At 43.5% G+C, this 13,719-nt stretch overlaps 1 protein-coding gene across 1 annotated transcript in view; it reads right to left on the bottom strand.

Annotated features, from left to right (window-relative positions):
- Positions 1–4,702: 4,702 nt before the first annotated feature.
- lmcd1 (LIM and cysteine-rich domains 1) overlaps positions 4,703–13,719 on the bottom strand; it is a 73,758-nt gene continuing 64,741 nt past the window's right edge. The window contains exons 4-6 of the mRNA XM_079593958.1: positions 11,869–12,189; positions 6,818–7,033; positions 4,703–6,694 (exon numbers count right to left, since the gene is read on the bottom strand). Of these exons, the coding sequence (XP_079450084.1) occupies positions 6,566–6,694; positions 6,818–7,033; positions 11,869–12,189 (666 nt within the window). The 3' untranslated portion in view covers positions 4,703–6,565. The remainder of the gene's footprint in view (positions 6,695–6,817; positions 7,034–11,868; positions 12,190–13,719) is intronic.

The raw sequence follows: 13,719 nt of genomic DNA on the forward strand, positions 1-13,719 counted from the left end.
AGGATTGGAACTAATCGTTTCATAATACAGTATTTAAATGCATTGAATGTTTTTTTTTTTTTTTTTTTTTCTTGTGTGCATTGAGTGTTTTTTGTCTAAATCTTTACAAAGTAATTTACTTGCGAAAAATAAAAAGTTGAAACAACAAACACAAAATCCTGAAGCAATAATAATTGAAAAAAAAGAGACAAAACATCAAACATGTAGCCTAGGCTTGGGTATGTACAGTATTGGACAGTGTTGTACATCTATGACAGTGTTGCCATAGATGTATGGAATATGCTCCTCTGAAGCTTCCTCACTCCTCGTTCCTCGCTCATCGCTCCTCTGAAGCTTCCTCACTCCTCGTTCCTCGCTCATCGCTCCTCTGAAGCTTCCTCACTCTTCGTTCCTCGCTCATCGCTCCTCTGAAGCTTCCTCACTCCTCGTTCCTCGCTCATCGCTCCTCTGAAACTTCCTCACTCCTCGTTCCTCGCTCATCGCTCCTCTGAAGCTTCCTCACTCCTCGTTCCTCGGTCATCGCTCCTCTGAAGCTTCCTCACTCCTCGTTCCTCGCTCATCGCTCCTCTGAAGCTTCCTCACTCTTTGCTCCTCATTCATCGCTCCACTGAAGCTTCCTCACTCTTCGTTCCTCGCTCATCGCTCCTCTGAAGCTTCCTCACTCCTCGTTCCTCGCTCATCGCTCCTCTGAAACTTCCTCACTCCTCGTTCCTCGCTCATCGCTCCTCTGAAGCTTCCTCACTCTTCGTTCCTCGCTCATCGCTCCTCTGAAGCTTCCTCACTCCTCGTTCCTCGCTCCTCTGAAGCTTCCTCACTCTTCGTTCCTCGCTCATCGCTCCTCTGAAGCTTCCTCACTCCTCGTTCCTCGCTCATCGCTCCTCTGAAGCTTCCTCACTCCTCGCTCATCGCTCCTGAAGCTTCCTCACTCTTTGCTCCTCGCTCATCGCTCCACTGAAGCTTCCTCACTCTTCGTTCCTCGCTCATCGCTCCTCTGAAGCTTCCTCACTCCTCGTTCCTCGCTCCTCTGAAGCTTCCTCACTCTTCGTTCCTCGCTCATCGCTCCTCTGAAGCTTCCTCACTCTTCGTTCCTCGCTCATCGCTCCTCTGAAGCTTCCTCACTCCTCGTTCCTTGCTCCTCTGAAGCTTCCTCACTCTTCGTTCCTCGCTCATCGCTCCTCTGAAGCTTCCTCACTCCTCGTTCCTCGCTCATCGCTCCTCTGAAGCTTCCTCACTCTTCGTTCCTCGCTCCTCTGAAGCTTCCTCACTCCTCGTTCCTCGCTATCGCTCCTCTGAAGCTTCCTCACTCCTCGTTCCTCGCTCATCGCTCCTCTGAAGCTTCCTCACTCCTCGTTCCTCGCTCATCGCTCCTCTGAAGCTTCCTCACTCCTCGTTCCTCGCTCATCGCTCCTCTGAAGCTTCCTCACTCCTCGTTCCTCGCTCATCGCTCCTCTGAAGCTTCCTCACTGCTCGTTCCTCGCTCATCGCTCCTCTGAAGCTTCCTCACTCTTCGTTCCTCGCTCATCGCTCCTCTGAAGCTTCCTCACTCTTCGTTCCTCGCTCATCGCTACTCTGAAGCTTCCTCACTCTTCGTTCTTCGCTCATCGTTCCTCTGAAGCTTCCTCACTCTTCGTTCTTCGCTCATCGTTCCTCTGAAGCTTCCTCACTCCTCGTTCCTCGCTCATCGCTACTCTGAAGCTTCCTCACTCTTCGTTCCTCGCTCATCGCTCCTCTGAAGCTTCTTCACTCTTCGTTCCTCGCTCATCGCTCCTCTGAAGCTTCCTCACTCTTCGTTCCTCGCTCATCGCTCCTCTGAAGCTTCCTCACTCTTCGTTCCTCGCTCATCGTTCCTCTGAAGCTTCCTCACTCCTCGTTCCTCGCTATCGCTCCACTGAAGCTTCCTCACTCCTCGTTCCTCGCTCATCGCTCCTCTGAAGCTTCCTCACTCCTCGTTCCTCGCTCATCGCTCCTCTGAAGCTTCCTCACTCTTCGTTCTTCGCTCATCGTTCCTCTGAAGCTTCCTCACTCTCCGTTCCTCGCTCATCGTTCCTCTGAAGCTTCCTCACTCCTCGTTCCTCGCTATCGCTCCACTGAAGCTTCCTCACTCCTCGTTCCTCGCTCATCGCTCCTCTGAAGCTTCCTCACTCCTCGTTCCTCGCTCATCGCTCCTCTGAAGCTTCCTCACTCCTCGCTCATCGCTCCTCTGAAGCTTCCTCACTCTTCGTTCCTCGCTCATCGCTCCTCTGAAGCTTCCTCGTTCCTCGCTCATCGCTCCTCTGAAGCTTCCTCACTCCTCGTTCCTCGTTCCTCGCTCATCGCTCCTCTGAAGCTTCCTCACTCCTCGTTCCTCGCTCATCGGTCCACTGAAGCTTCCTCACTCCTCGTTCCTCGCTCCTCTGAAGCTTCCTCACTCTTCGTTCCTCGCTCATCGCTCCACTGAAGCTTCCTCACTCCTCGTTCCTCGCTCATCGCTCCTCTGAAGCTTCCTCACTCCTCGCTCATCGCTCCTCTGAAGCTTCCTCACTCTTCGTTCCTCGCTCATCGCTCCTCTGAAGCTTCCTCACTCTTCGTTCCTCGCTATCGCTCCACTGAAGCTTCCTCACTCCTCGTTCCTCGCTATCGCTCCACTGAAGCTTCCTCACTCCTCGTTCCTCGCTCATCGCTCCTCTGAAGCTTCCTCACTCTTCGTTCCTCGCTCATCGCTCCTCTGAAGCTTCCTCACTCTTCGTTCCTCGCTCATCGTTCCTCTGAAGCTTCCTCACTCTTCGTTCCTCGCTATCGCTCCACTGAAGCTTCCTCACTCCTCGTTCCTCGCTCCTCTGAAGCTTCCTCACTCCTCGTTCCTCGCTCATCGCTCCTCTGAAGCTTCCTCACTCTTCGTTCCTCGCTATCGCTCCTCTGAAGCTTCCTCACTCCTCGTTCCTCGCTCATCGCTCCTCTGAACCTTCCTCACTCATCTTTCCTCGCTCCTCTGAACCTTCCTCACTCATCTTTCCTCGCTCCTCGCTCCTCTGAAGCTTCCTCACTCATCTTTCCTCGCTATCGCTCCACTGAAGCTTCCTCACTCTTCGTTCCTCGCTATCGCTCCACTGAAGCTTCCTCACTCATCGTTCCTCGCTCAACGCTCCTCTGAAGCTTCCTCACTCTTCGTTCCTCGCTATCGCTCCTCTGAAGCTTCCTCACTCTTCGTTCCTCGCTATCGCTCCTCTGAAGCTTCCTCACTCCTCGTTCCTCGCTCATCGCTCCTCTGAAGCTTCCTCACTCCTCGTTCCTCGCTATCGCTCCACTGAAGCTTCCTCACTCTTCGTTCCTCGCTATCGCTCCACTGAAGCTTCCTCACTCATCGTTCCTCGATCAACGCTCCTCTGAAGCTTCCTCACTCTTTGTTTCTCGCTCATCGCTCCTCTGAAGCTTCCTCACTCCTCGTTCCTCGCTCATCGCTCCTCTGAAGCTTCCTCACTCCTCGTTCCTCGCTCATCGCTCCTCTGAAGCTTCCTCACTCTCCGTTCCTCGCTCATCGCTCTTCTGAAGTTTCCTTACTCTTCGTTCCTCGCTCCTCGCTCCTCGCTCCACTGAAGCTTCCTCACTCCTCGTTCCTCGCTCATCGCCCCACTGAAGCTTCCTCACTCCGTCCTCATTTCCTTTCCTTGCAGCCTTCCCCCGCATCCTCCAGGGGCTGGAGCTGAGACGCGAGGAAAGGAAGCGAGGAAAGGAAACGAGGATGCACAAATAAGAATTGAGAAGCACCCACTCTTCGTTCCTCACTCATCGCTCCTCTGAAGCTTCCTCACTCTTCGCTCCTCGCTCCTCGCTCCACTGAAGCTTCCTCACTCCTCGTTCCTCGCTCATCGCTCCACTGAAGCTCCCTCACTCCTCGTTCCTCGCTCATCGCTCCTCTGAAGCTTCCTCGCTCCTCTGAAGCTTCCTCACTCCTCGTTCCTTGCTCATCGCTTCTCTGAAGCTTCCTCACTCCTCGTTCCTCGCTCATCGCTCCTCTGAAGCTTCCTCACTCTTCGTTCATCTCTCATCGCTCCTCTGAAGCTTCCTCACTCTCCGTTCCTCGCTATCGCTCCTCTGAAGCTTCCTCACTCTTCGTTTATCTCTCATCGCTCCTCTGAAGCTTCCTCACTCTTCGTTCCTCGCTCATCGCCCCTCTGAAGCTTCCTCACTCATCTTTCCTCGCTCATCGCTCCACTGAAGCTTCCTCACTCTTCGTTCCTCGCTCATCTCATTCTCGACCTGAAACTGTGTCTCGCCCAGCCCTAGTTGAACTGAAGTCTGCAGGAAGGGAAGCAGGGTTGAAGCCCCTCAATTACATAAAGGCATATTTTCTTATTGTTGATAATTTGAACTCAAACACAGTTACTTTAGTTTGAAAACCTTAGATTAAATTATGAATCACTCATTTCCACTCACCTATGGATTCAATCCAACACATTTGCAATAAAAAGCTCTTACAAATTCATCCTCAGTGCAGGAAATATTTGTAGAAACTCCCCTCACAAACCCTTAGCTATGTGATCTAAGCTTGACGTGATCTGGCTTTTGTCTGTGACAGCGACTCGCAAAATCCATGAGTGCAGAAGATATGCCCTCAGAAACAACGAGTGTGGAGAATGACAGTGCAGCTCTTAAACCTCTTTACTTTGCAACCGTTGCATCACCGCTGAATGTCTACTGAACCCTGTGCATCTCGATTCCTGAGGCACTGCACATGTCAGATGTCCTCTCATTCACACATGATCCGATCAGACGAGGAACACAAACACTAACCCCAGGACAGGAACTGAGACTCACTGACTTAGACCAAACCCTGCAAAGTGTTATGTCATAGTTTGGTGAATCACAATATTAAAATAAAGGGTGTGACCAGAATTCATAGAGTACTGTAAGATTTGCCATTTTTAATCCAGATTTCTGCAGTATGCCGTCATAGACATGCCAATAATATCTTTCATGATTTCTGAAATGAGGTGACACAGCCCATCAGTGTTGTGAAAATAGCGTTTGATATACACCGTGTTTACACTGGCCGTTAACTGTGTCACGTCAGCTGGAAACTGTCCACACTAGACGCGAAAAGCCTCCATTGCAAATCCGTTTGTCCTTGTCACAAACAGAACAGGGCTTCGGTTTATTGAGTCACTAGTGTAGACAGCATCACTGATTATAATACGCTATTGTCTTTAGTCACGTCCGGTGACATGTTTGAATCAGCTTGAGTAATAATGACAGGTTGAGCCAATGGATAATTCAGCTTTAAAGTCTATAAAACTGACCATCTAGACCAGGGATTCTCAACTCCGGCCCTCAAGATACACTTTTCCAGCAGAGTTTATCTGCAACCCTGTGACATTTAGTGATCCTGAAGACATTGATTCGCTTACGGGTAAACTCGGCCCCGGAGGGCCACTGAACCAGTGTCTTCAGGACCACTGAAAGCTACAGGCGGGTGAGTTTGATCAAGGCTGGATCCAGGTTCGAGATTGTCCATCCCTGATCTACAGTTTGTCCGAGACTGATGGGACTCATGTAGGAGTTCAGTTTTAAAATCTTTTTGTTCCTTTTAAATAATAAAGTGAAATATACTGTATTATTTACATGTTTAAGCTGTGGCACAATGAATATAGCCAAAAGAAATCTGAATTATCACAGCATCAGATGACAGCACTTCACTTTTTATTGAATTGTCTACAAAACATTACTATTTATTCTCGTAAAAGGCCTAATATGAGATTATCTCCTAAAACTCTGACTATTCTCAAAATCTTAGATTTGTTTTTAGCACTGAAACGCCATTATACTAATCGTATTAATACTAAATGCAAGTAATCATATCAATATGCATAGTTTGGATATCAAAATAAGCAGATGTATCATCTTAGGGATTTGTACTAGTTGACATCAGTGACTAAGCATCCCATCAAACTCTATGGTTTTCTGGTGCACAATATCTTTGTAGAAAAATAGGCAAATCCTAGCGATGGAAGGCGGCCTGACACTAGCCATGGAGACGGAAATTATACCGATATTTTGAGAAACCAGACCTTTGTCATACAGCCAAAAAATCTTTGTCAGTTATTAATGCATCTCCATCAGTTTGTAGATAAGTGCTATAAAAGAGGTCATGAACTGCATTTTTTATTATTATTTTATTTAATTTTCCTGATGTGCACTTATGTTAGTAGGATTTTGACATCAAATACGTTATAATTAAGTCATCGCTTCAAAATAAAAGGCCTAATTTTAGCCCTCTTATTTAAATGGGTGTCTCTTAAGCCTTCAATGTAAAGTTCACTGCTATAATTGGATAACATATTTGCAGCTTGGTTTTTGGACCAATGTGGAAGTTTTGAATTCTGAAACTCAAGTATGTTGTTATAGCACAAATATATGCCAAAATATTTGATTTCTCAGTTCATGACCCCTTTAATAGGTTCTAGACTTTTAATAACATGATATTTTGTTGATATCGCTGATTTAGATGATGATCGATGATGGTTTTTCTTGTTGGATGTAAGTGTTCATTGCCAGGGTGATATTGTGGAGTATTTGACTGTTTTGTGAACTATTTTGATGGCCGTTTGTCACAGCCACACTGAACTCCGATACTCTGTCCACACAGCCAACAGCACAAGTGCTCCTTATGCCAGACATGGCCATCGGCCTCCTGGAGGAACATTTCTGAGAAGATCAGCTGTAGAAGAAAGAAAGAGACAGAGAGAATTCATAGGTGCTTATTTCACATACACATCTCAAGCTAAAGAATATATCATGTTCAGTTTTCCTTATTTTCTTTAAGATGAAGTGTTTGTTTGACCTCATCGCAGCCCAGGCAGCGAGGTCTGATGCTCTGGCAGTAATGGCGTCCACACATCAGCGCTCCTTCCTTCCAGAAATAAATGAGGTCCACCAGCGGCTCGCCACACTCGCAGCACATGAAGCAGGTGGGATGCCAGAGTCTCGTGTAGCCCGCCCGGTCCGCATACACCACGGGCCGGTCCAGAGCGGCCCGCTGTCCACAGCCACTGCAATGCTACGAGACAAGCGGACAGCGGGAACACAAGGTATGAAGGAGACGGGTTAACAAAGAACGTCAAAATGGGGAAAATAATACCAGTTATTTACTTACTAACACAGATGACCAAGAAAACGGTCACAGTTGATAAATGTCATTTTATTTCATTAATTAGCTTTCACTTACAACACAGAATAATTATACAGCAATTGTGTCCGATACAAAAAGTGTTCACTCACTGTAGCAAGTCATCATTGTTTGTTACCAAATCTGTGCACACATAAAAGCCGTTTTTTCATTTTTTATTATTTTTTATTTAACCTTTATTTAACCAGGTTAATCGATTGAGAACAAGTTCTCATTTGCAACCATGACCTGGCCAAGATAAGGCGGAAGGTGAAGGTGACATGAAATTACACAGTGTACAAACATTCAAGTATACAGTCACACATATAAAGATATTCAGATTCAATTAAAAGGTACTGGACATTGAGTGCAAAAAGAAAAAGAACCCTTGCTTTTGGTCCCCATTTACCATCACATCTTACTCGCACCAAATCTTTACATTCAAGTGGGTGTAAAGGTCAAAACAGTGGAAATGCAACAAAAACTCAGACATGCATAAAAACACCTTTTACAAACCCATTGCAAATGTTTTATTGAAAGTATAATATATTAAATGCAATTCACTAATCCTCTAATAAGATTAAAAGACTTTTATCAATTTTCAGGGCTTGTTTTGTTTGTTTTACAGATGGCTCAGTTAAACCGTAAAAATAGTAAACTACAATTTTTCCTTTTAATCATACAAATGTCTCATTAAAACGTCTACAAATGTATACAACTGATCAGAGATTAGTTAAAACCCATAAAGACTTGTTCAATGATTCGCTGCATGATTCAATGGTTCACAGAGATCATCACCCCAAAGCGGCGAACCATTGCAATTTCCAAGCGTTTCGAAACCATTACGACGTAACGAAGCCTCGTCACAGACTGTCCTGTTTCTGCTGTCAGTGTGAACCTACATACCCAGTTTGTAGGATTCGGCTCATCATTATAAGTTTGTATGCTTCTCTTTCTGTCTTGCACTTTCAGCTTTTTTCCGAGCCTATTGCTGGCAGAAGGTTCACCTGCTCCCCCGTGTTCAGTTTAAAGGCTACTGTCATCTATATTACCTCTCCACTCGTCCTGCGTTCTCACTTCATCCACCACAGTCTCCACGAAGAACTGCTCATCCTCATTGCTGTCACTGTTGTCCTTTGCTCTTTCTACAACTCAAACTTTCTTTTCAGTCAAGCAGAATCTTGCAAAATGATTATTTTCCCACCACACTTGTGACAGTCTTTGCCATAAGCCAGGCATTTCTGTGGTGCATGGTTGTTACTACATCTGTTATAGTCCTTACTGTCCATTCGTCTCGGTTTGCAGTGTTTTTCTTTACTTCTTTGAGTTGCAAATTTACTCTCTGACGCTTGGCAGATGCGAGTAACTGTGTAACTGTCTTCTTTCTTATCCAGAATGCCAATTTGATCCCTCATCAAATCAGACAAACTCTCAAAGTTGCAGTACTGGCTCTTCAGACGTAAATCTGTCACATACTTTTTAAATAGTCTCTCCTTCTTTCTGCATCCTATTACGAAAAACCTTTTTCTTCGATGTACCAGTAGTCTTAGACATCGTACTTATCTTACTCCTCCACAGAGAACTGGGATGTGTTGAAGACATCTATCGGACACATCGGCCCGCCACTGTGAGAAGCAGTGCAATCTTCCGGCGGTCATTAACCCTCTCCAGCCCGTTGCTAACACAAGTACAGCTCGCAGCTCTGTTGGAAGGGTTTCCAATTGGCGTGGAAGCATCTTAACCATCTCACAGACAGTTAAAAAAGAGTCCAGAGGGCGAGACCGGGGCATCAAAGAGAAAGTTTGTCTTTCTCCTTAATTCCCAGTAAATTCAGTCACAGATACCTCTTCGTCGTCATCATTGTAGCCATTGAACGGCCAATAGTTTAGTGCCGTGGAGGGCTAGATCTGTGGCTGTACGCACTTCTTTCACTGCCTCCGGAGACAACCACAACGCCTTGTGTGTGCGGCCGCTCATTTACAATACTCCAAATTCATTAACATTAAAATGAGATTTAGAACAAATTTCATGTGCATACGCACGTATTGTGAATCTTGTTCGTAAAAATCCGAAATAATCCACACAATTTATTAGTGAAGGAGACCAGAGACAATTTATATAAGAGACATGCCACTTCCTCAATCCTCAATACAACTATATAAGGAAAACCCGTAACGGCAAAGATGGCGGTTGTATGCACATGTCCCGCCCCTCCCGCTGGAAAGCCAATCATCTGCTTTTAACAGTCACGCCGGGAAACATTTAAGCCTAGCGTCTGGTTCCACTGACGCATGCGCACAGTTGAGGTTTTGCCTGTTGGTCTCGTGAACCCTTGCGCATGCGTAGTAAAAGTATAACCTGTGGGGAAAAGGCGTTTTAAACCTTATTTTGGGGCAAAGTCATCAAACTTTTTCAGCGATTTTTATCATATTTTACTGCTGTTTCCATACATGCAGTTTTTATGTCCCGATGACCAGTGAAAGTGCAGTTCTGACTCTCTGCCCATTCATTTAGATAGGAGCCTGGTCTTGTCCGAAATAGCTGCCCGGAGGCGTTGCCAAGATGGCGGCCGAGTGGCACGACTTGCTTAAAAGGACTTTGAGGAGACCCAATGACATTCTTTTTCCTTCTACATTTTCAATTCTACCTCTCTCTTCCTCTCTTAGCTTGTGCTTTCAATGAATTCCTACAACACTCCAACATCAGACACAGAATTTGACGCAATCCTACTAACCAGCTTCCTGACTTCTGACTTCTCTTCTAGCACACCTCTCTCTCTTTCTGTGGGACATGAAATTGCAGGTCAGCTGTAAACAAAGTAGATTTTATTCCAGCCTTCACCACCCAAACACCTGGGCACCTTAAGCCTGACTGATACCAGGTTTTAGAGGACAACACGTACTGCTCTCTCCAACAACCTCCACGACCAGTTAGGCTGGAAGAACAGCTCATTTCTAATAGCTTGAAGTATTTATATTTTCTGTGCAACAATAACTCCTTTGGATTTCATGCAATTACTGTCACAATTCCCAAACAGCTTAATGTTCTTGTAATACATCTCCCTTGAGGTCAGCTGGGAAACTTTCTAAGGGAGTTGGATGTGTGACTTCTGGTTTTTGGGAACTTCATTATGCAGCTGAAGAAACCTGAGGGCCCTGATATACTTCAAGCAAAATCGAGGAACAAACTGGTGTCAAATCATTTAAAACAAAATCAGGCCAAAACAATATTTGTTTTATGTTTGGTTTGGGATTTTGAAACTTTCCGGAGAAAATAAGAAAGTATACTTTCAGTCTACTTTTTATGTACTTTTTAGAAATGAAAAATACACAAGTATATTTGGCCTATACTTGTACTTAATCTTTTGATCGAGATATATTTAAAAGTATAATTTAGTATTCTAAGTATACTTGGCATGTAGTTATGTTTATTTTATTTTTTTATTGAGTTGCCAATTAAATACTTTTTTCACATACTGTCTTATAAACTTACATTGTTTGAAAATATAGATTTTTTAAAGAAATCTGATATGTTCAGAGTATCTGAATTTTTGTGTAGGCTAGTCCAATGGTACGTACATTGGAATTAACTTTAAATCTACTTTACTCTTTCTCCACCACTGACTGAATCTTCAGGTTATCGAAGTTTTCACTGTTATACATTAGAGGGCGCTATTATGCATCTTCTAGTACAGAATCTCCGGTTCAAAACACAGGTGAAGAAGCATTCATTGCTTATACACGTGAAAAAACGCGATCACACATTACTGAATGAAATGTCGAACCCAATAAGAGGAAACGACTGTGAAGCTTTGTAGGAGTTAATGGACTCGATCTTCTCCATCTATATTTTGACCATCGTTCGCAATCCGATGTAGTCTTTGACAAAATTTAGATTTGCTCAGCTTTTTGTTTAAAATGTTGCTTTTGAATGCTATTTACCCACATTCAAATGTTGATAAAAAAGAAAGCATTAAGCTAGAATTCAAAAGCAGAGGGTCTATTCTTTCTTTTGATAAATTGCATGTTCAGATATTCATACAACAAAATATTTTGGGGGCCATGGAACTTGTGGAAATGATCAAAAATGCTAATGGAAATAAAAATAAAAAACACTGGCAGGGAAAGTGTTTAAGTACAGGTATATTTCAAGTTTAAAAAATGTATACCTAAATAGGAACATAGTAGTAGGCTACACTTAAAGTGCAAAATAACATATAAATAGTAAACTAAGTATGATGTTAAATTAACTTAACTTTCGCAGCCGGCGAAAAAGAAAAGAGCACAAAAATATAGAATTGAATGAGAAAATAGCTGCACTAAATGATATTCAGCCACATTACACGCTTTTAGCATTAAATAAAGCACATAAACAATACCTGAGATAATCATTGCCCCGCGACGTCGCAAAAAAATAGAAACCTAAAATAAAATCGCAGCGTGTCGCCTCACGGCTGGTTAAGAAAAAACTCTGATTAACATGTAAAAAACACCTTTTATCTAAAGACACGGTGTAAGTGTACTACAAGTATACTTAAAATTAACTTGAAGTATACTTATTTTCTGTAAGGGTGCCCTAGCCTCAGTTGACATTAAATGTCTCATTACCAAATTTAAAAGTGGCTAATGCTAAACGTAAATACTGTGAGATTGTTATTCATGTTAGCACTAATGATGTCTCCGGTTAGTTTAATCTGTCACCCATCTGCAAATCCTTCACTAACTTACATATTCACTGAGAGGAGACTGTGCTGTCCCATTAGTGCTGCTCTCATCATCTGGCTGTTCCTCGGGGGCATTTTCATTCTTCTTGGCTGTACCTTTTTCTCCAGGCAAGGCAACTTCTCCCACTCCTAAGGATTCCTCCTTATAGTATTTCACAAACTGAGCCATAGCTTTCAGCTCCAGCTCGGACAGGCTGTGGCAGTATGCAGGGTTGTGATCATAGGAAGGTAGCTGTCTGAACAGTTGCCTGTGGCGATATAACGATCCTTCTGTGCCAGCCACGGGTCGTCTTTCTTCAGGGAGAAGCTCCATGTACTGCATTGCCTGACAGAAAGACAGAATTATGTAAGAGAATAGCCAAAAATAATATATAATTTACTCATTTATTTAGAGAGAATTATCAAAAGAAAAGTGAATGGTGGCATTTTTTTTGTCAAACTGAGGAAAAGTGTGAAATGGTAGCAGTGTTACATACGATGCTATGCTGGCTTGAGAAAGTCAACATGCTGCTCTTTGATTTTCTAACTGATCAGACTTGATGGTTTTCCTAAAACGGACAATCAAAATTCCCTAGACTTAGATTGACAGAATGTTCAAATGAGCCAATTCTCTTCAGAGAATATCATAGGGCACCTTTTGTCAATATAAAATGTTCAACCATTGATGTTCAATATTCAGTGATGGATGAAAAATATATTTTTTTCGTTCCTAATAAACTAGTTCCTAAATGTTTGGTGAAAAGTTTTTCACAAAGAACAGTGAAAAAAGTAAAAAATGTAACTGTCTAATTATTTAATTATTTCAAATGAACAATTAGGTCCATATAATCTTCTTTTACAAGGGTATAGTGTTTCTAAATCAAATAAACAAAAAACTATGTAAGGAATGGTGTAAACCCCTACATTTTCAAATAATTGAGTGCACAACTTATCTCCCTACCTTCTGTGTGCAGGCGGTGTGTCTGAAAGTTTGATACGAGCAATGTAATAGTTAATGCATTAAAGACTTTTCTCTTTAAGATGGAAATATTGGAACACTGATATAAAACAGAGGCAATATAGTTATGTCACGATATGCACAAATCACACGAAGCCGGATAATTTAACACAGACTTTAATCCAACAATCCAAACTATCACAGGGCATAGAAACTTAGGAGAACAGGAAAACAACCACGATACATAGATGACAGCAGACAAAAAAAAAAAACTGAAACAAAAAGGGAGTATCTGTTATTGGTACAGAAGACCAGACCTAACAATGCAACAAGTAGCAGAAGCTAGTGATGTCTAGAATCCATCTCCTGACCTATTCTCTGATTTGGTACAAAGTGGTCAGATAAACACTTCTACCACCAGTCACCTCACCTTCGTTGTCTGCCTCTGCGAGGTGGATGAGTGCAGCGGGTTTCTTCTCCATTGTTCACTCTTCTTTGAGATGCAACCACAGTTTTATCCAAAGGATCAAGCATAGCATACATCATCTCATGTCTATCCGGCAGAGGTGTCAAAAGTATTCACATTCATTACTCAAGTAGAAGTACAGATACTAGGGTTTAAAATGACTTCTGTAGAAGTTGAAGTATCAACTCAAGCTTTTTACTCAAGTAAAAGTGTAAAAGTACTGGATTTTAAAACTACTTAAAGTATACTTCCCCCATTTCTCACAGACACCTGCTGATTGTTGACTCTGTTTGGGACCTAATCAAGGTTGTCTCCATGGCAACTTGCTGTGTTAACGCTATAACATCCTGCGGACAGAGGCACCGAGATTTGGATGCCAGGCGGAGCGAATCTCCAGGCCTACACATACACAAACTCTTACATATATATACAGATATGCAATCACCCCCCAC

The sequence above is a fragment of the Phoxinus phoxinus genome (genome assembly GCF_949152265.1).
Source record: "Phoxinus phoxinus genome assembly, chromosome: 20".
In the NCBI taxonomy this organism is placed as follows: Eukaryota; Metazoa; Chordata; class Actinopteri; order Cypriniformes; family Leuciscidae; genus Phoxinus; species Phoxinus phoxinus.